Here is a 24,368-nt window from a genome sequence, read left to right on the forward strand (position 1 = left end):
GAATGGAAAGAATATTAGCAAAAATCGATTTCATTGAGAAAACAGCATGGTCTTACACATCATCAAACAAGAAAAATGTTAAAACAAAACACGCAAAACTTCAAAACTCCAAAGCGGTCATCATCTATTTCTCAGAGGAGTTTGGTCCTCTCTTCTTGCCAAATCCAACAACTGCAAATCACGAAATCAAAACAATATTTAATAATCACTTTGTTTTAGTGACAACTGCTTATATAGGATGCCAAAAATGGAGGAATCTATAAAACGAAAAACGAAATGCAAATACAACTAATATGAATGTACATAAGCACATTGTCTAGAAAATGGACACGATGTACAGTAGTATACACAAATGCGGAGGTCTCAAAAAATCATTAGTCTGAGTCTCTACATAACCTTATGAACTGTAGATATGTAACCAAAACTAAAACACTACTTGAATTAAGAACAAGAACTAACAAGTAATAGCAGCAACGATTACATCAATTCAATCACACGATAAAGAATTCAGACACAAAGCCAACTAACACTAACTGTCCTTAATCAGAGTCATAAATCAAAGTAGAAGAAAAAAAAAAGGACAGTATTGATTTTACCGGCGGTGACGAAACGGCGGTTGTGTTGAAGACGTTTGTGGGCACGGCCACGTGGCTTCTTCTTCTTGTCCTGCTTAGCCACTTTAGGAGTCTGTCCTCTCACCTTACCGGCACGGGCCAATGAACCGTGAACCTTACCTAATCATTGGCACAACAACAAATCAAAGACAAAAACATCATTTAACAGCAACAGAAAATAATATCGGACAGGACCAGCTCAAGAGAACTCACCCATAGTTGTTGTTCTGACGGCTGAAACGGCGCTACCTCCCTCCGGAAAATGTGTGATGATGGGATGGACTAGGGTTTTCTTCTCTTCTTTATGTGAATGGGTATTTAAGCGATGAAGACGATCTAATACGAATAAGGCTCATTAGTGATACTTAATGGGCCTAACTTGTTTTGTTCTTTCTTCCCCGCCATTATTTGAATTGGTGTTTAACCGCTGTTCGATACGCCATATTGGCCCAGTGGGCTTTTATATCGTTATCCACGACACGTGACGTCAGCTTCGTGTAGTGTAGTAATAAGCTCATCTCTTCCAAAAACCCAAATCTACTTGCTCCAGTCCAGGCTCTGAGAAGAAGGATGCTAAGGTTTCAGTGCTCTCTTCACCTTCTTCAGCCTTCTTCTTCGGCGAATTACAACAATCACTCAAATATTTGCTTCCACAATTTCGAGCGCACGATTCAAGTACCTAAGATCCAAAGAGTACGTGCGGATTGGTACAGGAGGAGTGTAAAAGCGCGAGTAAATGGTCTGGGTATAGAAATGGATGAAGAAGAAGAAGAAGAAGATGGGTTGACGTCGAGGAAGAGAGAAAGTTACAGAGGGAGGAAGAAGGAGGAGGATATCAATTACGATAAAGATCCTGAGTTTGCTGACATTCTGGGAGATTGTTTAGATAACCCTGAGAAAGCTCAGAAGAAGGTACAAAAAGAAAAGTTTATTATATATATATATATATATCTTTCATCTATTTTAATAGTAAATGTGTTGCAAGATGTGAGGTTATAAAGTAGCAGTCTTTTGATCTTTTTGGGCTGGTATTGATTCTTGTTGTGAAAATTGGTGTGGTAGATGGAAGAGAGATTGAGGAAGAAGAGGAACAAAATTCTCCATACCAAGACTGGCTCTGCTACTTCCATGCAGGTCACTTTCAACAAGTGAGTGGCTGGCTGGCTACTTGTACATTTGATGTACTCCCATCATGCTATGCTATTGCTAACTCACTCTCTCGATGCCCTTGACTCTCTCTTTGTAAGGTTCGAGTATTCAAATTCATACATGTGGTTGGAGTTTCACAACGCTCCTCTGGATAAAGACATTGCCTTGATCACTGATGTTAGCTTTCTTTTTTCTTCTTTAAAACTAAAATCTTACCATTCCTTATAACTAACCAGTCCCTGCATTCTTATGATGGCTAAAAATATCTTGCAGACTATCCGTTCGTGGCATATCCTTGGACGACTTGGTGGATACAATTCCATGAATATGCAAGTATGTCTCTAAAAAGCAAAAGCATTTATCTAAATTCACTTTCTTCTTGTTAATTATAAGCCTAAAGCTACTTTCTCTTTTGTCAATTAATGGTGCTAGTTATCGCAAGCGCCTGTGGATAAAAGGCCAAACTATGATGCTATCCTTGGTGCTAATATCGAGCCAACCACATTCTATAACATCGGAGATCTTGAGGTTCAAGATAATGTTGCTCGCATATGGTGATAACTCTTACTCCACCCTCAAGTCTTGTGGCTTTTGAGTTCGGATGTTTCTTTCTGGCGTTTAATGGTTTGCTCTTGTAATGTGAATGATGTTTTTTCGACAGGCTAGATATTGGGACCTCGGAGCCGTTGATTCTTGATGTTCTGATAAACGCATTGACACAAATCAGCTCAGAGTGAGTTCAGTTCTATCTCTCCCTAGTAACTTTTAAACGGTTCTGGAATGCACGTGTATATGTATAATATGTATCAAATGTGTGGAAGAGCAATATGTTGAATGTTTTTTGTTTGTGTCCAGCTATGTTGGGATCAAGAAAGTTGTGTTTGGTGGATCTGAGTTTGAGAACTGGAAGGAGAATTTGACGTCCGAGGAGTCTGGTTTCAGAGTCCACAAGATTTAGCATGCTCTTGCCTTTGTTTTTATTAGAATAATACAAACCTATATAAATGACATGGTCTAGCTATATTAAAATCTATGCTTAGGCCTTAGTGTATCATTTTATGACAAATTTCAATAACGTTTAATATGATCAGATGGCAACTATTTCTTGTCTGTCTGAAGACAAACTATAAAGGCTACAAGTCTGAAACTTGCATGTGCGTGGATGGCAACTATTTCTTGTCTGTCTGAAGACAAAACATAAAGGCCACAAGTCTGAAACTTGCATGTGCTTGGATGGCAATTATTTCTTGTCTGTCTTGAGACAAACCGTAAAGGCTACAAGTCTGAAACTTGCATTTATATGGAGCAACAAGTGAAAACAATTAAGTCGTGATTAAACCGATAGCACTATAATAATGGTTTTAACTTCATTTGGTGAATAGAAGATGACAAGGGAGGTGGTTCAAACAAAACTCTTAGCTGCTCAGGAAAAATCTTTAACCTATAAACAATGTCTAAAACTCTCAAAACAAGCTTATTTAGAAGAAAAATATTCATTCAACGGCGGATTCTTCAAGCCTGTCTGTTCCTCCTCTTGGGGCCAGACTTGGCGACTCTAAGGCCTTTGCTGATCACGCTGAGCCTAGCAAGCGCTGCCTTCTTCAAATCAGGCCTGTAGTAGTTGTCCACAACCTGAAAAGCAGTAGACAATAAATCCGTTAATACTGGTAGCCAAAGGAAACAAGACTAGTATATGAAATGGTGCACAGAAGAAAGAACATATCTCAGAAGCCAAGCGTAACAAATGTATTTCATAGAAGAAAGACCCCACAAAGGAGTCCCCCTTCTTACGTGTTAGCTTTCTCATCACTGATAGAATATGTAATACAATCAAACTAAATTCAAATTCTAAGTATGATTATGCCTTATATAATATTATTAGCTCAGAAGCCAAGCGTAACAAGTATATTTCATTGAAGAACTTCATTAGTTCTCCTTATATGTTAGCTTTCTCATCACAGATAAAATTCAAAAAAAAAAAAAAAAAGCATTATCAGTACATAGACATTAATAGCAAAGAGATAAGCTCAGAAGCCAAGCGTAACAAATATATTTCATAGAAGAGATACCCCACAAAGGAGTTCCCTTCTTACGTGTTAGCTTTCTCATCACAGCTCATGAAATAAAACTATAATGAAGCCTAAAGTATCAAATCATTAGAACATTTATGTCAAAGAAAGGCAGATATAATCAGGTACGTAGACATTAACAGCAAAGAGATTAGCTCAGAAGCCAAGCGTAACAAATATATTTCATTGAAGAGATACTTCACAAAGAAGTTCTCTCCTTACGTGTTAGCTTTCTCATCACAGCTCATAAAACCAAACTACAATGAAACCTAAAGTATGAATTCAACAGAAGAACATATAATCCCAAGATTTTCCAAACATTGTGCACATCAGAATAAAAACAATTTTATTGATTGTAAGAAGAACTGAGAGTTATACCTGGTTCGCAACAGCTTTGGCCATCCTCGGGAATTCCTTCTTGAGGACAGACTTGTTAACAGAGAGCTTAGGCTTGTTTTGCTTCTTGGTCTTGGTGGTTCCAAGTACAACACCTTGCTCCTTGTCAGCTGGCTGAATGGTCACCGTCTTCTTGTTTGCCAAACCTGAAATCAAAGAAAAAAAAAGGATCCAAACTTTTACATGGGAGACACAAACAAATATCAAAGCAACCGATTAGCATCAAACTAACATACTCATCCAATTCAAGATGCTATTAATATACTAAATAGCATTTTGATTTACATAAAAGGCAGCGACTTGTGTTACTACGCAACATTTGACCTCACAGATTAACTATGACCAGCAATAGTTTCACACAAATCTAGAAAGAAAAAAAACAAACAGTGGCACATCATTACCAGAGTGCTTGTAAGAGTTGAGGTTGCAGAGGTTGTTGCTCTCCTTGCTGAACTGAACCTTAGCATTGCCTCTACCGAACTGTTTCACCAAGAAACAGTTGTTTCTCTTCACAATCTCCCACACCAGCTGTCCTGGAACTGTTGCCATTTCGATCTCCTACACCAAAATTTTCCAATAATAAAATACAAAATTGATATCTAAGTACAGAACAAACAAGCGGAGAATAAAGAGTACTGAGAACGAACAAATGGATGTTAAGCTCACCTTGCAAATTGAAGAACTAGTCTACGGCGGAATAGAGAGAACGAGATTTGTGCCGGCGTTAGGTTATGTCAATGAGTTAACATATATATATATATATACACTCTCACTACAAAGCCCTAGTTTTAATTCTGTGTAATAATATAGGCCAAATACAATTATGTTCAAAGTTTCAACAAAGGGCGTTTGGTCTAGTGGTATGATTCTCGCTTTGGGTGCGAGAGGTCCCGAGTTCGATTCTCGGAACGCCCCTTTTTTTAATTGTTTTTCTCCTTTTAATCACTTTCGTTTATTCTTTGTTCTCCCCCGGTTTCTTCTCTAATCCAGCGTATATCCTCTTTAAAACTGAACACTAAGCTCGATCATATGAAAATTAACAAACAACAACACAACTATATACACAGCAATGCTATAGTTATTACATGGTCACTTACTATCTATATTTGTATACAAAGCTCTATATGAAACCCTGACTAAGTTTCAGCATTACATCAATCTGGATTCTTGGTTACCATGACCATCACCCTCATCACAAGTATATACAGAAGAAATTCAAGATTCTGGCTTGAACTTTTATTCCTTAGGTGCCATTGGATACCCAAATGTCTTCACCTCCTTCAGCCCACGTTCCCCACCTCCATCTCACTCTTTGGTTACTCATCGTGCACGCAGAGATCAATAAATCTCTTACTCTAGGATCTGTGTCTTGATGCATCACCAGTCTCACATCTGTCAAACCTTTACAGTTATGGAGTATATACCTGATGAACGAAACGTCAGCATAATCTGACGTCTGAACACGTGCTGTTATCTGCTTCAGGGTAGTATCTGCTCCCTTCATATGTACTAGACCTTCGCGTTGGACTTATCGACAGAAGAGAACATGGAAGGTCTTGTTCAAGTTGGTGAAGCTTTATTAAAATAAATTTTATAATGAAAACAATTATTAACCTCTTCTCTTTTCATTAAAAAAATTATTTTATATAGTTACAGTGGCTTTAATCTGTAAAATGCTACAGGTTTGCAAAGGTTCTGACTTCTGACAGAAGAAAGGAAACTCATAGAATCAAGATCTCCTAAACTCTCAAGATTTGATTGATCTGTAAAATTCACATAGATTCACTTTACTGGGTGAGGAAAACAATATTTGAATATGAATATATGATTTCATACATACATTTTGGCATTGTGTTCCATTCCAATAAAATTGTAATATTCAGCTTAGTATATCAGCTCCATCTTTGGTTATAAGAATTGATTGTATACTCGAATTGGGGGAGGTACTTGCATCCTCCATTGCTATGGTCCAATTATATGGGCGTGACAGGGCGACTAGCTAGGAGATAGGTTTCCTGGTTTCAGATGTTTTCTGGCCTCTTGTATATTTTCTAGAATGTTTAGAATATTCGAGGGAATTTTAAAGAGACGAGATAATGAAAGGCTTCACGAGAAAATGAAATATTTGATGAAAAAATATGAAGAATCATAATAAGGAAAATATGGGTAAAGAAATCCTACTCATATATAAATAAAAGAAGTACGACGCAGCGTGTTAAAAAAATAAAAGGAAGTACCTAGAGATTATAAATAGAGGAGGAGAGATCGGTTTTTGATATTCATTCAAGCATAAGCAGATTCCGAAACAAGAGATTGAGCCAGAAGAAATTAGGGCATCTGAAACATAAAACATAGGGAGTCAAAATAAAAACCCGATGAAGAATCCATGCAACGCTGAGGAAGAACCATCGCGTACGAAGAAACTGAAGCTGTCTTTCTCGTCTCCGAGTGGGTTATCTATGTTGCCGGATGAGATGGCACTCAGTTGCTTGGCCCGCGTCTCAAGATCGGACCATGCTTCCTTATCCCTCCTCTCCAAGTGGCACCGTTCAGTAGTGGGTTCGCCTGAGCTGTACGACTTCCGATCCCTTTTGGGCTTCACCGAAAACCGTATCTATCTATGCTTACGCATCCCTCCAGACCCAAACCACCGCTGGTTCACCCTCTCCCCAAAAACCCCCCTTAACCGACGGCTTGTCCCAGTGCGATCTTATTTTTACCAGCCTCCGGAAGCATCTTGCATGGTGGCTCATGGTTGTGGGATCTACATCATGGGTGGTAGGATTGGCGGGAGAGCCACGTCGAGTGTATTGTTTCTGGATTGTAGATCTCACACGTGGAGCACTCTCCCCTCCATGGGGATGGCTCGATATTCAGCCGTGGCTGGCGTGGTGGACGGGAAAATATACGTGTTGGGAGGGTGCGATGGCTGGGAGTCCGGCAAGTGGGGAGAGGTCTTCGACCCAAGGCAGCAAACTTGGGATGCCCTGCCGATGCCACCGCCTCAGTGTGATTATCCCTTAGTGTGCGAAAGCATAGTTATAGAGGAAGAGAAGTTGGTTGTTATGAATGGCTCAGGGGTATGTTTATCCTACAAACCAAGTGATGGCAAATGGAAAAAAGGGTATAGTGATATCTCCGGAATAAAAAGGTGTTGGCATGTGATAGAGAATGTAGTGTACTGCAGTTTAAGTGGTGGGCGGATATTGTGGTGTGAGCCAAGTGAACTGGAGTGGAATGAAAAGATGGAGTGGAGAGAAGTGATGGGCTTGGAGGCTCTCAGGGATACTCTCGCTGCCTCCAAGCTGGTTAACTATGGTGGACGGGTGTCGGATCAGTGGGAGATATGTAGAAGATCGGAACAGATGTTAGGGACAATGGAAAATGATGAAATATTTCCCGGGCACAAACTAAGCAACTCTGGTCCCAACATGTTGGTCTTCTGGGACGTGCTTGCTCCTCATAAGTTGGAGATTTGGTGTGCTGAGATCTCTCTCGAGAGACGCAAGAAGACAAGCGAGATTATAGGAAACATCGTGTGGTCAGAAGCTGTCATGACACTTGATCCTCCTCCACATCAGCATCACTGTAAGCTTTCATCTGCTCTACCTCTCAACCTCTGACCAAAAACTCTATACCGTTGGATTTGTTTCTCCTCTGTCTATTAGATTTTTTTTCTTAGGTCTCTGAAATTTTTCTTAACATTTTGGGTATGTGATTGAAATTTTATTTTGGATATTTTTATTTTCCTTAACCAGCAAGCGTTTTTCTCATGTATTGGAGTGGTGATACAAAGTATCATGACTTAGCAGCCACACCGTTCTGCACTTAACGGAATAACTCATCAGCTGTTCATGATTCTAGCAGAAACGTGAGTGGTGATATTCTTTATTACTCGTAGTCACAAATAATTCCTACTTTTCTTTAAGCTTTTGTGAACAAATTATCAACAGGAATTGAGTAGAGAGTGTCGCATATCACCGCCATCTTATTTGTGACCACGAGTAAATATCACCCCTCTTATTTATTACACTAATTAAGAAGTATTTACAGCTTCTAATTAAAGTGTAGGGGGTGTTATTGAGTCCTTCAATGCCGCACTTCAAGTCTTTAACTTTGAAACCTGATCTGCACAGCATCCAGGACTTCCTTCCCCATGCCCCGTCCAAGTATGGGGTTGAAATAGATGCATGGTAAAGGGTACACACGCAACACGAAGATCTACCAGACGATGATACACTAATTGTGTAAGGCGGGGAAGTTTGATTTGGGTTATACCATATGTAAGGATTGTATGAGAAAGAAGTGGTACCCAAACTTGGACACAGTTGGTGTGTTGCTGGACGGGCTTGTGAAAAAAGGCCAGCTTGATCAAGCTAAGTTGATTACGGGGTTAGTTCACTAAAAACTTCCTCCGTTCAGCTTAAAACGGTTGCTCCCTGTTGGAAGTGTATCATTTGATTAAACAAGAAAAAGAAAAGAAGAAGAAGAGTCAAGAAAGTACGGGCTATGTATGAAAAGCAGTACTCCTAAGTCAATAAAATAAGGCTATGAAATGGAGAAGATCGAGAGTGTTCGGTTATCTCTATAAACATGTGTGTGCAATGTTGTGTAAAACATCCCTGAGATCAATATATAATGTTAACATGAAAAGGGCTCTCTCTTCTCTCTACAATATAAAGAAAACGTGAGAGTAAAGAGAGTTTAAGTGTGCTTGTGTTACGATGAAACACAAGACAAAACAAAGAGTAAACAAGACATAAAAACAGAGTTAGAGCTGTGTGAGTTAAGAAAAGGCCAAGCAAAATCACAACACTCCCACTTAAGTCCATTATGTAATTGTTTAAAATGGAGTACAACAAATTTTGCTATGTTCGTTTACACAGTCTATGAGGGCCAGAGGATTTTTTTTTTCTTTATTAACCTTGAGTTTCTCTTATATAGTTGTGGTGGAACTGGAAAACGGATTCAATTATATGTTCTTCCATGTCCTCTCTCTCTCTCTCAGGATAAATTGGAAACTCCTATGAATGCTGAGTAAGTCATGGATGTCTTCAGTATCAAATTTTTGCTTGTACAGATGTAGTTGTTTCCAAGATCTTAAAACATGTTAAAAAAAGGTGAGTTCCGGTCTTAAACGTGAAGAGGTTTACATTTTAAAAAGTACTAGAATATGACTCGTGCCTTGCACGGGATGAGAGTATTCAAAACAAAATCAAAATCAACAAACTATCTTATTAAAATTCAAGTACAAAATTAGAGTGTTGGGAGATTTCATAGGAAGATCAAAAAATTTGGGAGTGTTTGAAAACTTGAATAGTAATATTAATGAAATTTGTTTGGATACATAAATAGAAGTATCTATTAATTGTGTTTCCATATTTCACTTAATTTAACAATTTAATTAATTATATTACCTTAATATAATTTACATCATTAATTATATTACCATAATAATAAAAGTGTATATTTTTATTTATTAGTTAATCAATATTAACTTTGTGTCAATTATAAAATAAAAATGTTAAATAATTAGGTTTTACATATAATTAAACATTTGGTTTACTTTATTTTAATAAAATATTTTTCTTAGTTTCAATCGGTGGAAAATTAAATACCCAAAAACATAGTTCAAAGATATGTTTTTATGAATAAGATAATAACATAAATCAAAATAATTAAAATGTGCTACATTTATTGCCACTTAATTTTTTTTTTCACTCCATATAATTATTATTAGCCAAACACGTAGAAATTTTTTTTTTATCAATTTATAAAATCAGTTAGACATGAACATTATCTGTCCATTTAGGTACATGTTGTTCTTTTTGGGTATCTAAAACGGGTTCGAATATTTGTAACAAAAATAACCATATAACATGATTCGGTCCAGGTCTTTTGAATATCGTTAGTTATTACATGGTCACTTGCTATCTATATTTGTATACAATAATACAAACTCTATATGAAACCCTTACAAGATTCAGTACAGAACACAAAATACAGATCAAACTAGATTCTTGGTTATCAGTACCATCACAAGTATATACAGAAGAAATTCAAGATTCTGGCTTGAACTTTTATTCCTTAGGTGCCATTGGATACCCAAATGTCTTCACCTCCTTCAGCCCACGTTCCCCACCTCCATCTCACTCTTTGGTTACTCATCGTGCACGCAGAGATCAATAAATCTCTTACTCTAGGATCTGTGTCTTGATGCATCACCAGTCTCACATCTGTCAAACCTTTACAGTTATGGAGTATATACCTGATGAACGAAACGTCAGCATAATCTGACGTCTGAACACGTGCTGTTATCTGCTTCAGGGTAGTATCTGCTCCCTTCATATGTACTAGACCTTCGCGTTGGAAATATCTTTTGATGTTTGACCAAGTCACATGACTCAGAGTAAGAGAAACGATGCCAGGGAATGCTTCGAGGAGTGTTCCCAATCCAAGTTTCAGCCTTTCAGAATCTTCAATCGTCTTGACTGAATCCACCGCAAGCTTCCTTATCTTGTTGCCAAAACGGGTGTTTCTGATTAGCCTGTACATATCAGGAGATACAACCTCTAACGTATCCAATTCTCCAAGCTCTGAGAAACTAACACCTTCAGCGTCTTCTACAGAAAGACAGAACTTCACCAACTTGGGTGTTTCCAAGACGAGAGACTTGGGTTTGTTGCATTTCAGCCTGAGCTCAAGGAGGTTCGGCGCGAGGATAGCCAATGAAAGTGGTGCATTCGACACTGTCCAGTGGCAACTCTTTAGGTGCAGTAAATGGATCCGCGGTTCCTTAAGTCCACCAACACCGATCAAATTCAGGACTTGAAGAAAAGGGAAACAGTCATTAACCATCTCTAGATTCTCATCGTCGAGTCTGATGAACTCTAGGGTCAAATGTCTGAGGTTAGGCATCTGAGTTAGACCAACAACTGAGAGCCAAGCATTCCTCACCTCCAGTTTGACTAACTTACTACCTGCAAGATAGAACCTCAATACCTAATGATCCCACATTACTTCCTGTAACTACTTAAATATACACAGAAAATTTCCTGAAAAGCTAAAATCACAAATTGATATAACATTCATCACAGCTGCGACTATCCATTCCTAAAATGAATCACGTTTGAGGTATTAGACTACAATACATTATCACATATTAACATCATTTCTTAGCAAATTTCTTGATAAAATGAGATCATATATTATCATCAACACAATCACAACCATCATCATCATCATCAACACAATCACAACCAATCATTTCTACTGAATTGATGGATTATACCTAAAACTTACAATTTGAAGAAATGAGCGCCAAAACATCCGACCTTCTCCAGCAAGACTGAATCCAAAAATCCGAAATCGACAACGTCTCCAGATCATCACGAACCCTAGGCAGCCACGCCCGCACGAATTCGACATCCGTCAGGTACAATTCGTCGGAATCCTCTTCAGCCAAGTCGTCGAACGACATCCCGCTGAGCGCCTTATCGACCCCGATCGATACGGACCTGACATTTCGAGAATCTTCGACCAGGTTCTTGAAGATCGTCTTGAACGGCGTGACGGCGATCGAACGCGATTTGGAGTACCGTGGCAGAGTGCAGACGAGGTTCACGGCGCGGACTTCCCTCCAAAGGGAGTTGAGTCTCTTGGACGCGACGCGGGATCGAGCTAGGTCTTCGGAATCGTTGAGTCGGTTCAGGATTTTCACCACGAGCTCTGGAGGTAAATCGTCCATGGGGGTAAAAATGCAGGGAAGAGGAAAGAGACGATGCGAGACGAGAGGTATTTATAGTTAAGACAAGTCACGTGTGGGTAAGAGCTCGCACGTGTGGAATATTAAAAGTCCATAATACCCTTTAGGAACTTTGAAAATAACACAAATGCCCACAGTTTTTGTTCTGAACGGAGGAGTAAAACCCTTTATTGAGTTGTGAAGCGGCTGTCGGAAAATCGAAAAATGGGGAGGAGGATTTTGAACGATGCGTTGAGGACGATTGTGAATGCGGAGAGGCGAGGGAAAGCTTCGGTGGAGCTTAAACCTATCTCCACCGTCATGTCTTCCTTCCTCCGAATCATGAAGGAAAAAGGTTTAACTTTCATCCCAAGTTCGTCTATTTATCGAAACAAGATGACTTTTTTTTCATTTGATCCATCCATTGATGACACTTTGGTGTGAAGGATCTGTTAACTGTGAAGAAGATTGAAACTTGTAATGAAATTTGATGTTTTTATTTTTTTTATTTTTGCTTCTGAGAACTAACTTTTTTTTATGCTAATGGTGATCTTGATTGCTTTTGATGTGCTTTTGTTTATACCTTTATATCTTATTTCGGGGTTTCATAATGTGGTTGGTGATATATTCTTATTATAGATGGATTGTTTATGGTTCACATCTCTAGATAAGATAGGGGTTTCAAGTGGTTGTAAGTATGTCTATATCTTTGATAGTTGTGTGTTGAAATCTGTCTTTCTCTAAAATGGTATGTTAATTTGTAGGTTATATCAAGAACTTTCAAGTCTATGATCCACATAGAGTTGGTAGGATAACCGTTGATCTGCAAGGGAGGGTTAATGACTGCAAAGCTCTTACCTATAGGCAAGACGTCAAGGCAAAAGAGATTGAGGCATACACTGAACGCACACTTCCAACACGTCAGGTTTGTCTTGAGTTTATTCTCTCTCCGTATCCAGATATGCCCCTCTGATTAACCTTGTTGGATTTGTTCCATGCAGTGGGGTTATGTAGTAGTCACAACTCCGGATGGGATTTTGGACCATGAAGAAGCTATTAAACGCAATGTTGGTGGTCAGGTTCTTGGTTTCTTTTACTGAAGAGCCTAATCTAACACATGGCAAGAGAGGCATGCTCGAAATTTCGATCCTTAGAACATGTTATTCATGTGGTTCTTTGTTTTGGTATCTTGCATTGTCTTTGAACAAATGGGCAATTAAAGTACACATTTGCTTGTTAAAATTCAAAGATCTTACTTATGAAGCATTTCAAACATATTGTTGTCTGATGAAGTTCATCCGTTGGTTTTACAAACGTTTGTTTAGTAGCTGTGTTTGCTAAACTGTTTCATCTATTATGAATGTGATATGTCATCTCTGTTCGTTCTAGAAATAGAAAATATAATCTACAGTACACTAATCAAGATTACTTATCAGTTTGTTCAACATATACTCAATTCTCATAACTATCAGCTATATATGAAACTACACAACAACTTGATAAGAAATTCAAGTATATATGTTTTGTACATAACAAATGAAGTAATCTCATAGCAGGGAAATAATCCTCAGGATACTCTCAAGTTCAGTCTTCAAGCAAAAAATCAAACAAAAGAATAAGAGTTGACAAAACAGTGAATATGATATATAATAACAAACGGGTAGATGAGTAAAAGTTCAGCGACGCAGAGCCCCGAGCTTGGAAAATATGTCGTCGTAATCTGGGAGCTTGGGATGAACATGGCTAGCTTTCTGCTTCGCTGGAGTTACTTGTTCTGGTGATGTCACGGTTTCTGGAATAGAACTTGAAGATGAAGCTGGCCTTTCTTTATCAGCCTGTGGTTTGGCCTTATAAGCTAGCTTTGGAGGAGATTCTTGATCGTGAGAAACTTTAACAGTTTTTGGAAGAGAGCTCGAAGAAGCTGACTCTTGTTTCTTAGCCAGTGGCTTGGCCTCAGATATTAGCTTTGGGATAGAGTCCTGATCATGAGAGACTTTCTCAGTTTTTGCAGTGAACAGGGATGATTTTCTCTCTTGCCCCTTTGTTCTTCTTGAGATGGATATAGACGGCTTGGTTTGAATGCTTGAACCACCTCTGCGGAGCTCTCTCTCATCATCTTCATCGTCACTGGACACTGAGTGGAAATATGAGGTAACAGCAGGGGTGGTCTTGTTGGTCCTCTTCTCTTGACTTCTAACAGAAGCTCGAGTCGGGATACCTTCCTTCGAGTCATCATGGGTGGTGACACGCGAAGGAGGATGAGTCAGCCGTGTGCTTAGCTCAGTTCTTTTATCTTGATTTCTGATAGAAACTCTCTTTCGAAGTTCCATCTCTGTTTCATCATCACTTGAAGATGAATATGAAGGAGGTATAGAGCTTGGTCTTTTGTCCGGGTTACTTGCTTTCTGAGTGTAAAGATCTTTTCTGGACGAAACTGTTTGTAAAGGCGGATCAACCTCTGTTTGGACATGCTCATTTACAGACTCAGACAATGTCTTTTCTCTTGGCGGGCTAATTCCATAAGGTGGGAGTGTCTTTTCATTACTGAGTTCATCAGTCAGAGCTCCAACGCTCAGACCTTTAGGAGTTTCTGCGTCGGAGTCTTCATGTGGCATGGAATCATCTTCTTGGTCTTCTGTGTCCGAGGGGAAAAAGTAGCGTCCTAAGTCGTCAGGAACTTCAGCTATTGGTGACTTGTGAGATGTCACCTTTGGCTTTTCTTCTACACTTCCAGAAAGTATTCCTTTATCGTCTTCCTCACTTTCAGAATCTCGGTCATAATCGTCAAACTTTGCAGACGGCTCGGGATCATGCAGAGAAGCTGGAGGACTTGTAGGACAATCATCAAATAACGGAGAACTTGGCTTCTTCTTTTCAAGAACCTGCGAGGTTGATGAGCTAGGTTGTCCCAGAGACTTGTCTCCTTTGAAACTCCATGAATGTGTCTCTGATGGCATATTGCTGTTGCTTCCAAGTAATGAAAATCCTAACCCATGTTCTTGTTCATCACCATAAGTATCTTCTGTGTCGAATTGAGGTTTATCAAAGAACGAGCTATGATCATCAAAAGCCGGAGCAACATCATGACCGTGACTCTGTCTCTCTGTATCTTCAACACTGCTCGGAAATCGGTTATCCTCAAAGATGCTCGGTGCATTGATATGATCTGAGGAAGTGACGTTATCATCATCAGAAAAATAGCTTGTGTGTGATCGTGAAGAAGCCAAGCTTGGCTGTTTCTTGAGTTGCACATCTTCTGAATCACCTTTACTTGGCTGCTCCATCTCCAATGAGCTATCTCGAGAATGACCTCTCTTCCATGAAGCAGTTTCTGGTTGCTCATCAACGTTCTTCTTAGAAAGCTCTGTCCTAGCAGTAGATTGATCTTCTTCTTGCCTGTAACTGCTTCCTGACATTTCTTCTGTAACAAAACCTCCGCTTTGCACATTTGAGCTGCTACTACCATGTCTATGTGAGGCCTCGTTTCTTAAAGTATCATAAGAGGATGATGTCAGCGACTCTGTGGAACTCTGCATCGTCGTCCTCATCCTTTCTTTGCTTGAAAGCTCAGCAGCCGCACGAGCAGCAAAACTGGCTCTTTCAGCAGATTCAGCAGCTGCACGAGCAGCAGCCGTAGCATCAGCAAATTCTGTTTCATATGGAGATGAATCCACATAACCTGGATTCGGAGGTCTGTGATCTCTGCCATCAGTTCTATCTCCTGTATTGAAAAAGAAAACGATTTGTTATCATCTAACGCGATCAACACAAACAGAACAAACATCAAACAAAACGCTTTTTAATGAAAAAAACTAACCCGAAGGTCTTGGATCTTGATGATAGTGATCAGTAGATGCAGTGCGGCTTGAAGATCTTCCATCAGTTTCATATAAGTTCTGTGCCACATTAACAGTAGCTGGAGCTTGAAAATTGGGAGGTTGATTGTGTGGGATCCTTGAAGAACCTGAGCTCATTCCACTCACTGACTGAGAGGAACTTGCTCCACTCTGCTCAAAGAAATTGAAAACGCTACTGAGGAAAGAAAGAGGCGGATGAAACCAACACCAAGTAGTTACTAACCGACAATACAGTTTCCTTTGGATCTGGCTGAACCAAAGTTTCTGGTTCCCATGTTACATTATGCTCCGTAGCAATCTCCTTCAACAGTTTGTTCTTCGTTGGGCCATCAGGAGCTTTAACAGACAACTTATCCACCAACTAAGCATCATACATAGAGACAGAAAGAATCATCATCAACAAGAATGGCTCTCTCCTACAAACATCAGAGAGAAGAATACAATATTACAAGCAACTAAACAACTTACCAAGCGGCTCACACCAGAGTCTGGTTGCAACCCAACAGCAGCAGAAACAAAATCTTTTCCATACTTTGCAGAGAAATGCTTAACGACATCAGCTAGCTCGGCGACATCTGTTAACCTTTTGGAAGCGTATAGGACACTCGCAACAGCTTCCTTAAGATCATTAGGGCATGTCCTGAAGACCAAACAAACAATGATCAACAACACATTACAGATTAAAAAAAAAGTGTAAATAAAACTTTGGGATATTTGTGCTTTACTTTTGCGAGTCAATGACACCCAAACGAGCAACGATAAGTTCACAGTAGATACCAACGAGCTCATAAGCAGCCACTGTCTTCTCTTCTCTCACTACATGCTCCACCTTTGAGAAAATAATCATTAACAAGCATAAGCACTCTACAATGATGGATTCATGAAAGATCCGATTTTGATTGCTTTACCCGGATTAGAGCGGTCTGGGTCTGACCGGATTCGAGCAACTGAGCCAGCTCTCTCCTCAACTGCTTGATCTGCGTATCCTTCTTGTTCTTCAGTATTTTCAGCCGCGAAGCCGCCATTTGTAATGTGGTTTTGCTTCATTACAACAAAAAAAAAACAGGAAACGTTACAAAACATAAAAATTGCAATCGCTTAGAGACGCAGAAGAAAAAAAAAGTATTTACCATTTCGCAGGCTTAAAGCTTCGATGAAGCACCTTCTTCATGGAGACAAGAGACAACGAAAACTAAAAAAAAAAGTTAGGCCTTTAAGGTCTGGGAGTCTCTGATCAGGCAACTGAATGGGGGGGGAGATTTGGGGTTTTATTTGAAGATCAAATGGGTCAAGTATCTTCACGGGAACCGTAACCAGAGGAAAAAGTATCAAACTTTCGAGACGATGGAGAAGAAGATGAAAGAGATGAATAAGAGGATAAAGGTGTAACAACTTGTCCTGCGGAACCACCCGTCAGTAGACCCAAGCTCACAGCGCTGCAGCGCACCGACCCCAACCCCTCCATTATGAGTTCTCATTAACTCCATAATTAGCTTGTTGGTGAGGTTCGAACCCCGACCTCACCCTTTAACAGCATTCACAAGACAAGCTATCACCAATTGATCTGCAGGTCAATTGGTGACAGCTTGTCTTGTGGAATGCTGTTAAAGGGTGAGGTCGGGGGTTCGAACCTCACCAACAACCTAATTATGGAGTTAGTGAGAACTCATAATGGAGGGGTTGGGGTCGGTGCGCTGCAGTGCTGTGAGCCTGAGATCTATGGGTAGGTGTTTCACAGGACGGGTTGTCGCAAAAGGTGAATTGACTTTTCTACAAATGCGTATATAGTGCTCAGCTCAAGATCGATGACAATGATGATGATGACGCGTTATAAAAACGTTCTTGAATTTTTTGCCACCTAATAACTCCAATAACTAAAATACAGTAAATCGCAACTTTGTAAACTTATTGTATTAGTATTTTTAATGTTATAAATGGCATTATCAACACTTTAGGAAGGATATATCTAAGTTATAGTTTAGCAGATCTTAAACTACATTATTACAATAACTATAGATTTTCCATATGTTTTAATTAAATTTAGATTTTTTTAAAAATTGCATTTGAGTATATATATTTATGATGTAAATGTAATGTTGTAGTATCTTTGGTGACTACAATTTTGAAATTAGTAAAAAAATTTTTTTTATCTTTTCTTTTCAATAGCAGAAAATACATATAAACTGGTAATTAAGTTAAAATAATATTAGTTAAAATCAAGTTATTCTCTATATCTTGTATATTTAAATTTTGATCAATTATGGTTAAATTAACGTATAAATCAAGTTTTGTTTTAATGTTAAATCAACCAATATGCATTTTGAAAAATTAACTATTGATTATTTATTTTTTGGCTATAAGAACTATATGAAAAGGCATTGGCGAAATGAAGAGCAACTAAAATTTAAGAGTGATTACATTAATAGAATCTTAGTCAAATACTTTTGTTTCCATGTAACAAAAAAAATTAAAATAAAATTTCAAAATATAATAATGTTCTCTAAGACCTATTTGTATATTTTCAATATTAGAATCCAAATAATTTATTTGATTTTTAGAAAATTTGACAATTTATTCTCGGTCAAGTTAATCAAGAATATTATTAATGTGTTAGACATAAAATATGATTTCTGAGTTCAAAGATATCCACGTATTCATCGAGTCTCTTGCTCATTTTCACAAATAGAACTTTTTCAAATAAATTTTCACTTCAACTTAGTTGGAACTAAAATCAGTCTCTTTAACAAAGAGATTCTCCATGAGATCGTTAATCGTGACTTAGTCTTGGCTTCATCAAGGTTAGCTTTATTTCCTTTCATTCATAACCATTTACAGAAACAATCATGTAGAAAATGTACAAAACTAGAACAGTTTAGTCAGTGCCGATCCGGACTCTTGCTGAGCCTAAAACGGAAAAAATATGTGCCCTTATATGTAACTAACTTTGAAAGCTTCAACTAGATGGTGCTGGATGACTTGGTGACTGACTGCAATGGTCACTTTGTTCATCAAAGTGTTATCAGAAGGTAGGAAACTCTAGACATTGTGCTATGCAGGAAGATTTTCTCAGATATTTATATATATCATAAATAAAAACAAAAACAAACTTTTAAATAAAAAAATGGAGTAAAACCCTTTAAAGAAATTAGACTCAATCATATATATGAACACACACATAGACACACAAAAAGATTTGCATAAATGATCAAACATCTCTTAAGATATTTTGCTTACTATATTTCTCTCTCACCACTTCCTTCTAATGATGATCTCTCTGGCTCACGAGCAAGCTCAGCAGCTAAGCACTGTTGCAGCTCAGACACGATCTGGTTCATTGCTGGTCTGTTAAACCCTCTTTCTCTGACGCAAGACATTGCCACCTCCACAAATTTCCATGCTGAGTCCGATGAGTAGTCTCCCTGAAGCAGCGGGTCCACGATGCCGCCAAGCTCTCCAGTCTCCAAGAAAGGCTCGACGAAATGGATGATGCTGACTTTTTCTCCCTCTTTTGTTCTCACGATGGCTCGCTGGCCGGTGATGAGTTCAAGAAGCACGATCCCGAAACTGTACACATCGCTCTTCTCGTTCAACATGAAGGTTCTGTAGTATCTGTTACCATGCATGCACACGTGAAATGTGTTTAACTTGTATCTAATTAACTTTGTTACTATTATTCTTGCTAAACTTGAATTAGCCACCTTAGATTCACTAAACCGAGCCTGATCATCTGATCTGAATTGGCTAAGCTAAACCGGTGATGTTTAACGAAACTTACTCAGGATCAATGTAGCCGGGAGTGCCCATGACAGCAGTCTCTACGTGGGTGAGATCGTCATCAGGGAAGACTTTAGAAACGCCAAAATCAGCAATCTTGGCTTCCAAGTTATCGTTCAACAGAATGTTTGCTGTTTTAACGTCTCTGTGTATTATTGGTGGTCTGCATCCATGGTGCAAATACTCCAACCCTGCCAAGTGGGAAAAAAATTAAACACAAGTTTCACACCTGAACCAGACTAAACCGGGTTTGAAATCTTGGTTTTGACTAACCTTGTGCAGAGTCTATGGCTATATGTAGTCTATTTTCCCAGCTAAGATACTCTGCCTTCTCACTTGAAAGATACTCCTGCAAGTTTCCATTGGCCATGTACTCATATATGAGAGCTGTACTACGTTCATCGTCGCAGTATCCGACAAATGATGCTAAGTTCCGGTGATGGACTGTCAAAAGAAGCTCTGCCTGCAAAACATTTTACACTTCAGAACACTATCCAGTAATTTTAATTTTTTTTGTGTTCTTAAAATTACCTCGACTTGGAACTCTTTGGAAGCTCGTGTTGATGATGAAGATGATGATGTTCCATTAGGTATCGTAGATAAAGAATCTTTAATCATCTTTACAGCTATTTTAGTCCCATCTTCTAGGGAACCGAGGTACACAATACCAAACCCTCCTTTACCGATTACTTTATTGAAGTTGTTTGTAATGCTAGAGACTTCATCATATGTGAATCTTCTCTTTCCCGAAGGCAGCAGGAATGGTCCTGGTCCTGCATTGTCTCCGAACCTTCTCTTTCCTGAAGGTGGGATTGGTCCTGGTCCCTCACTGCTGGCTCCTGAAACTAAATATTCGATTTTTTTCCTTTCAGCAAGTAGATACTTCAATTTATAACCGTGAAATACAAACTCCAAACTCCTCACCTCTTTTTCTTTGCCTTAGTATGATCCATATAATAACCAGTACCACAAGGAGAACGATCACTGATGTGGCTACAGCTATTGGCACGACCATGTTGTTCTTCTTCTTTTCTTGACATGAGCTTGAGTTACAAAGGTTTTTATCATCCACACTGGAGACAAAAACACAGCAGAATCAATAACATTCGGAGTGAGAAAGTACTTGAGGTGAATAACGTTTCTTTAAAATGTTATAAAACATTACCTAAGTGCAAGTAAGCCATTGTTAAATTTTTCCATAAGAGATTTTGGGATAAACCCAGTGAAGTTATTTCCTTTCAAGTTCCTTGCAACAAAAGTAACATGTAAATAGACAAATTCATATAGATCAAGGTTATATATATGTCTGGTCACTTACAGTGTTTTCAAATGTTTTAGAGCAGCCAAAAACTCAGGCACATTCTGTTGTAGGTCATTGTTTGATAAATCCCTGGTAACAATGCATACTTCTCTTAACAGTTAATCTGAATAAAGTAGTGGAAAATGTGTATGTATGGCTTGTATTTGTATACTTACAATGACTCAAGAAGAGAGAGATTTCTAAATGCCATTACTATTGGTCCTTGTAACTCGCTTGAACTAAGGTTCAGGGACGTGATATGATTAGTGCTGTTGTTGTAGCTGCATCCAATACCTTCCCAAGGGTATAGTCTTGGAGAGCAAGGATCACCACTCCAAACCTTTTTCACTTTATATGTTAATCTTATGTTTTCCATCGCTTGAACTGCAAGTAACAAGAGAAACTGTGAAAACCCATCGCTTACAATCTTACAGATTCGAAGTATAGATATATGCAAACACACCTTCTTCTATTGCAGTGGAGAATTCATCAAGAGATTGCACTGTAAAGATCTCAATGGCATTGAGCATTGGTGGAAGTGTTGAATCTTCTGTCTTTTTAAGAGAAATCAAGTGGTCACTAGTGAAAGATCTTGAAGCAGACAGAGTCGTCGAATACTCAAATGGAGAAATAAAAGTTTCTTCTGTAAAAGGAGAACCGTTCCACCATATCTCCATCTTCCTACTCTCCTTCTTCTCTAGCTTTTCGAGTTCCGCAAAGTAAAGATACGCATAGAACCTAGCATTTGGATCATCTGATGTCCATGACAGTTCCATTGGTTCTTCTTCGCTTTTAGGTGAAGCAGCTGTCTTGATAACTTCATCAGGTGGGCTATAACCACTCTGAAAAACATCAATGTACCCAGTGGTTTTAATTGAACTCCAATAGACAGGACTGTAGGGAGACCAAATACGATCATACACATCGTTTTGGTAGCGTCCTGTTCCGTTCAAGTATCCTATGTCCCATCTTTGGTAGAGCACCAATGAGACGTTTCTTCCATATTCAGTATTGTAGATTGAGCTGTTCACTGGCCTAAGCTCCAAGCCCGAGATAAAAGGAGTTCCTTTACCTTTATTCACAAGGCAAACGTATATCATCTCTGACTCTGAATAAGTCAGGATCTCTTTAAAGACTTGCTCAGAAGCGTTCTTGAACTTAACTGTTGACCAGAAGTTCACGTTCAGGTAAAGATCGAACTCAGGAAAGGCCTTTTCGTTGACACCACCGTCGTAGTTTCCGTACATGAAGGAAGCTCTGATGAGGTAGAGATTTTCTTTTGCATCTGAAGGTTTTAAGGAGTAACAGTTTCTGTTTCCTTGAGGGAAAGCTTTCAAATCAGCAAGAACGTAGGGTAAGGTAGGGTTTGCCGGGTAATTGTATTCTTCAGAGACGTTGAAGTTTACGCCGGTGGTGATGAAATCATTGTCGGAGGTGTAGCTGATACCAGTTACAATGTCTCTCTCGATACCGTTAAGAGGTGCCCCACAATCGATGCTGATGTAACCTGAATCAGAGGAGAAGATAGAGAGGTTACTTCCAACGCAAGAAATGTTGTTTATATCACAACTTTCAAATATCTTCAAAAACAATGCGTGATTACTTGCGATACAAAATATTGTACATGGCTCAGTTTCAAGACATAAGACAGAGAGGAGAGGAGAGAACCTGTGTAGCTTTGGCCGTGAACTAAAGTGGCGGTGGCAAGGGCACAAAGAAGGCAGAGAAAGAGAGAGCGATTAACTCTCATCTTCTTTCTCTTTTTGTTTTCTTTCTCAAAATCTTCAGCGTATCATCATCATGGAAAATAATTCAGACAACGTGCGAAGTTGCCATTAAGATACAGAAACACCAAGAAGTAAAAGGTCTACTCCTTTAAGCCATTACTTTATTAGGTAGGACCAATACAACTTGTAGATTTTTTCTTTCACATTTACCAGGTTGTTTCGCTTGGCGGTGACTTGTATATGAAGACAACACATGAACTTCGGACATAATGATGGATTCAGACACTATGTTAAAATAGTCCTGATACGATTATAAAAATAAGTTTTATTTTCAAGTGGATGAATATAGATTTTCCTTTCATAACTAAAAGCTTTATAGGTGTATAATTTATAGACTGAAATGCTGAATGTTCTAAGAATAGTAAACGAGTAGGGCCGCTCAACACCATCGTGACATTCACTTCTTTTGACATATGCGACTTCAAATTCAAATGATAATAATCTAGAAGCTCCATGCAACCATAATATCAATCACAAGACTACATAAGAAATCCAAAATAACACATGAGATGTAAAAAATAAAATAAATACTCAGTGCAAGAAATTAAATCAAAACTATATAATCGCATACATTATAGAAACTGGGAGTTATGAGTCCTTAAGTAGAAGGGCTCATGTTTTGGTTTAAAGTGGCAGAGACTTTAGATCCTTCTTTTCTCTGAAGGGCAACTTTTGTTCCAAGGCCATCCTTTGTGTCCGCTTTACTCCGAGCAAGATTCACCTCCACCCTGGGGGCCTTTCCTGGCGCCAGAGGTTTAAAAATATTGCCTGCGTAAGATTATTCATATGTTAGTTATCCGGCTCAACATGAATGAAACAACCAGAGCTCAATAATTTACCTATCCTACTGAAGAAAATGCCGTAATCCATTCCATTGTGCACTGTTGGTATCACCTTCGAGTAAGGGCATTTGGTAGAGAAGCCGACCTTTGTGCCATTAGATTGTTTGATTGCCTTGCTTAGTCTGTCAACGCAATGCTGGAATTGCTTATGGCAGTTGACGTAAGTCATACCTGAAGAAAATAACCATATTAGAAAAAGGCTTCTCTTACAACTTTAAGTAAACAAGAAGAAGGTTCCGTATGATGATATGATCATGTAACACATTATGACGACCAAAACAACCTTTTAAATCAACACAATTGTCATGGGTCATGCAACAAGCATCAAGACCATCGCAAGGTTTCTCTCCAGGGCATCCAAAGTATCCTATCCCGCAATACTTCCCGTAGCGAATGCCGACAACTGATGAAAACAGTGTTTCTCATGTAAGAATTATACAGAAGTGATTCTCCAAACTCAAAGGGAAATGCTGAAGAAGAAAACACAATCTTACTGTTGCAGTTCTGTGCAATGCAGGTTTTGCTGCATTTCTCCTATTAGATTTTGATTAAAACCCATCAGAAAAGAGCTGACAAAACGCAACAAACATGAACAACGAACCAGTAATTAATTATAACCTTGCTGTGAACGAATGTGAAGAGGAGGAAGGCGGCTAAGCCGAAAGCAACACGTGACAAAGCACCACCGTGAATCATCATCTTTCTATCTGCAAATGAAGTTTTGCTTGTGTTTTTTTTTTCCCAAGATTGTGACCCAAAGATTGAGAGCCTCCTTTGGAACTTGGAAGATCTCAATGGTCATCCTGTTTTCTCGATATCTTCCTCTCTTAGGTAGT

At 38.8% G+C, this 24,368-nt stretch overlaps 8 protein-coding genes, 4 non-coding genes and 2 pseudogenes across 14 annotated transcripts in view; 5 read left to right on the plus strand and 9 right to left on the minus strand.

Moving 5' to 3' along the window:
- Positions 1–14: 14 nt before the first annotated feature.
- Positions 15–960, minus strand: LOC108841838 (40S ribosomal protein S30). Its single transcript, XM_018614608.2, has 3 exons — positions 828–960; positions 597–734; positions 15–171 (listed from the first exon to the last, which is right to left on the minus strand). The coding sequence occupies exons 1-3, from the start codon at positions 829–831 to the stop codon at positions 125–127; spliced, it is 189 nt and encodes a 62-aa protein (XP_018470110.1). The 5' UTR covers positions 832–960; the 3' UTR covers positions 15–124.
- Positions 961–1,140: 180 nt separating this feature from the next.
- LOC108841169 (uncharacterized) lies at positions 1,141–2,873 on the plus strand. Its single transcript, XM_018613951.2, has 7 exons — positions 1,141–1,526; positions 1,677–1,762; positions 1,862–1,940; positions 2,037–2,096; positions 2,196–2,317; positions 2,425–2,496; positions 2,619–2,873. The coding sequence occupies exons 1-7, from the start codon at positions 1,185–1,187 to the stop codon at positions 2,719–2,721; spliced, it is 864 nt and encodes a 287-aa protein (XP_018469453.1). The 5' UTR covers positions 1,141–1,184; the 3' UTR covers positions 2,722–2,873.
- A 217-nt stretch (positions 2,874–3,090) lies between these two features.
- LOC108840234 (60S ribosomal protein L28-2) lies at positions 3,091–4,976 on the minus strand. Its single transcript, XM_018613069.2, has 4 exons — positions 4,895–4,976; positions 4,630–4,786; positions 4,211–4,374; positions 3,091–3,395 (listed from the first exon to the last, which is right to left on the minus strand). Exons 2-4 carry the CDS (start codon positions 4,775–4,777, stop codon positions 3,276–3,278), a joined length of 432 nt encoding a protein of 143 aa, XP_018468571.1. The 5' UTR covers positions 4,778–4,786; positions 4,895–4,976; the 3' UTR covers positions 3,091–3,275.
- Positions 3,483–3,579, minus strand: LOC130508847 (small nucleolar RNA R24). Its single transcript, XR_008943033.1, has one exon. It is a non-coding gene; the product is annotated as a small nucleolar RNA R24 (small nucleolar RNA).
- LOC130508852 (small nucleolar RNA R24) lies at positions 3,642–3,728 on the minus strand (annotated as a pseudogene).
- On the minus strand, positions 3,786–3,881 carry LOC130508846 (small nucleolar RNA R24). Its single transcript, XR_008943032.1, has one exon. It is a non-coding gene; the product is annotated as a small nucleolar RNA R24 (small nucleolar RNA).
- Positions 3,984–4,079, minus strand: LOC130508851 (small nucleolar RNA R24). Its single transcript, XR_008943037.1, has one exon. It is a non-coding gene; the product is annotated as a small nucleolar RNA R24 (small nucleolar RNA).
- A 95-nt stretch (positions 4,977–5,071) lies between the features above and the next one.
- Positions 5,072–5,143, plus strand: TRNAP-UGG (transfer RNA proline (anticodon UGG)). Its single transcript has one exon. It is a non-coding gene; the product is annotated as a tRNA-Pro (tRNA).
- A 1,312-nt stretch (positions 5,144–6,455) lies between these two features.
- Positions 6,456–8,850, plus strand: LOC108841329 (F-box/kelch-repeat protein At4g39560-like). 3 transcript variants are annotated; one of them, XR_008937972.1, is made up of 4 exons: positions 6,456–7,816; positions 7,987–8,099; positions 8,182–8,232; positions 8,295–8,850. XR_008937972.1 is itself a non-coding variant. In XM_018614098.2 (3 exons), exons 1-2 carry the CDS (start codon positions 6,604–6,606, stop codon positions 8,058–8,060), a joined length of 1,287 nt encoding a protein of 428 aa, XP_018469600.2. In that variant the 5' UTR covers positions 6,456–6,603; the 3' UTR covers positions 8,061–8,099; positions 8,182–8,850. The 3 variants fall into 3 exon arrangements, 1 of the variants encoding a protein (XP_018469600.2); XR_008937971.1 differs by having other exon boundaries at positions 8,300–8,850; XM_018614098.2 differs by having other exon boundaries at positions 8,182–8,850.
- A 1,230-nt stretch (positions 8,851–10,080) lies between these two features.
- On the minus strand, positions 10,081–12,004 carry LOC130508103 (F-box/LRR-repeat protein At4g29420-like). The gene is made up of 2 exons (XM_057003334.1): positions 11,531–12,004; positions 10,081–11,208 (listed from the first exon to the last, which is right to left on the minus strand). Exons 1-2 carry the CDS (start codon positions 11,973–11,975, stop codon positions 10,316–10,318), a joined length of 1,338 nt encoding a protein of 445 aa, XP_056859314.1. The 5' UTR covers positions 11,976–12,004; the 3' UTR covers positions 10,081–10,315.
- Positions 12,005–12,141: 137 nt separating this feature from the next.
- Positions 12,142–13,345, plus strand: LOC108841837 (40S ribosomal protein S15a-5). Its single transcript, XM_018614607.2, has 3 exons — positions 12,142–12,327; positions 12,737–12,897; positions 12,974–13,345. Exons 1-3 carry the CDS (start codon positions 12,198–12,200, stop codon positions 13,070–13,072), a joined length of 390 nt encoding a protein of 129 aa, XP_018470109.1. The 5' UTR covers positions 12,142–12,197; the 3' UTR covers positions 13,073–13,345.
- Positions 13,346–13,457: 112 nt separating this feature from the next.
- LOC130508710 (probable LRR receptor-like serine/threonine-protein kinase At4g29180) lies at positions 13,458–22,653 on the minus strand (annotated as a pseudogene).
- Positions 22,654–23,237: 584 nt separating this feature from the next.
- LOC108839540 (phospholipase A2-gamma-like) lies at positions 23,238–24,322 on the minus strand. Its single transcript, XM_018612295.2, has 5 exons — positions 24,151–24,322; positions 24,027–24,066; positions 23,816–23,935; positions 23,530–23,703; positions 23,238–23,458 (listed from the first exon to the last, which is right to left on the minus strand). The coding sequence occupies exons 1-5, from the start codon at positions 24,229–24,231 to the stop codon at positions 23,289–23,291; spliced, it is 585 nt and encodes a 194-aa protein (XP_018467797.2). The 5' UTR covers positions 24,232–24,322; the 3' UTR covers positions 23,238–23,288.
- Positions 24,246–24,368, plus strand: part of LOC130508711 (serine/threonine-protein kinase VPS15-like) — a 1,054-nt gene continuing 931 nt past the window's right edge. Inside the window, exon 1 of the mRNA XM_057004355.1 lies at positions 24,246–24,329. Within this exon, the coding sequence (XP_056860335.1) occupies positions 24,246–24,329 (84 nt within the window). The remainder of the gene's footprint in view (positions 24,330–24,368) is intronic.

Source organism: Raphanus sativus, chromosome 2 (assembly GCF_000801105.2).
Source record: "Raphanus sativus cultivar WK10039 chromosome 2, ASM80110v3, whole genome shotgun sequence".
NCBI classification, from domain to species: Eukaryota; Viridiplantae; Streptophyta; class Magnoliopsida; order Brassicales; family Brassicaceae; genus Raphanus; species Raphanus sativus.

Bases quoted from the DNA above. Each gene is read 5' to 3' on its own strand.
- LOC108841838 (XM_018614608.2), bottom strand. The intron at 172-596 runs GTAAAATCAATA...CGTGATTTGCAG, and splicing joins CCGCCGTTTCGTCACCGCCG to TTGTTGGATTTGGCAAGAAG.
- LOC108841169 (XM_018613951.2), top strand. From the start codon at position 1,185: ATGCTAAGGTTTCAGTGCTCTCTTCACCTTCTTCAGCCTTCTTCTTCG. The intron at 1,527-1,676 runs GTACAAAAAGAA...TTGGTGTGGTAG, and splicing joins CTGAGAAAGCTCAGAAGAAG to ATGGAAGAGAGATTGAGGAA. The intron at 2,497-2,618 runs GTGAGTTCAGTT...GTTTGTGTCCAG, and splicing joins TTGACACAAATCAGCTCAGA to CTATGTTGGGATCAAGAAAG.
- LOC108840234 (XM_018613069.2), bottom strand. From the start codon at position 4,777: ATGGCAACAGTTCCAGGACAGCTGGTGTGGGAGATTGTGAAGAGAAAC. The intron at 4,375-4,629 runs GTAATGATGTGC...CTTTGATTTCAG, and splicing joins CAACTCTTACAAGCACTCTG to GTTTGGCAAACAAGAAGACG. The intron at 3,396-4,210 runs GTATAACTCTCA...ACTGCTTTTCAG, and splicing joins CCAAAGCTGTTGCGAACCAG to GTTGTGGACAACTACTACAG.
- LOC108841329 (XM_018614098.2), top strand. From the start codon at position 6,604: ATGAAGAATCCATGCAACGCTGAGGAAGAACCATCGCGTACGAAGAAA. The intron at 7,817-7,986 runs GTAAGCTTTCAT...TTCCTTAACCAG, and splicing joins TCCTCCACATCAGCATCACT to CAAGCGTTTTTCTCATGTAT.
- LOC130508103 (XM_057003334.1), bottom strand. From the start codon at position 11,975: ATGGACGATTTACCTCCAGAGCTCGTGGTGAAAATCCTGAACCGACTC. The intron at 11,209-11,530 runs GTAAGTTTTAGG...TCTATCTTGCAG, and splicing joins GGCGCTCATTTCTTCAAATT to GTAGTAAGTTAGTCAAACTG.
- LOC108841837 (XM_018614607.2), top strand. From the start codon at position 12,198: ATGGGGAGGAGGATTTTGAACGATGCGTTGAGGACGATTGTGAATGCG. The intron at 12,328-12,736 runs GTTTAACTTTCA...GTTAATTTGTAG, and splicing joins CCGAATCATGAAGGAAAAAG to GTTATATCAAGAACTTTCAA. The intron at 12,898-12,973 runs GTTTGTCTTGAG...TGTTCCATGCAG, and splicing joins GCACACTTCCAACACGTCAG to TGGGGTTATGTAGTAGTCAC.
- LOC108839540 (XM_018612295.2), bottom strand. From the start codon at position 24,231: ATGATGATTCACGGTGGTGCTTTGTCACGTGTTGCTTTCGGCTTAGCC. The intron at 23,936-24,026 runs GTAAGATTGTGT...TGTTTTCATCAG, and splicing joins CATTGCACAGAACTGCAACA to TTGTCGGCATTCGCTACGGG. The intron at 23,459-23,529 runs GTAAATTATTGA...AATCTTACGCAG, and splicing joins CATTTTCTTCAGTAGGATAG to GCAATATTTTTAAACCTCTG.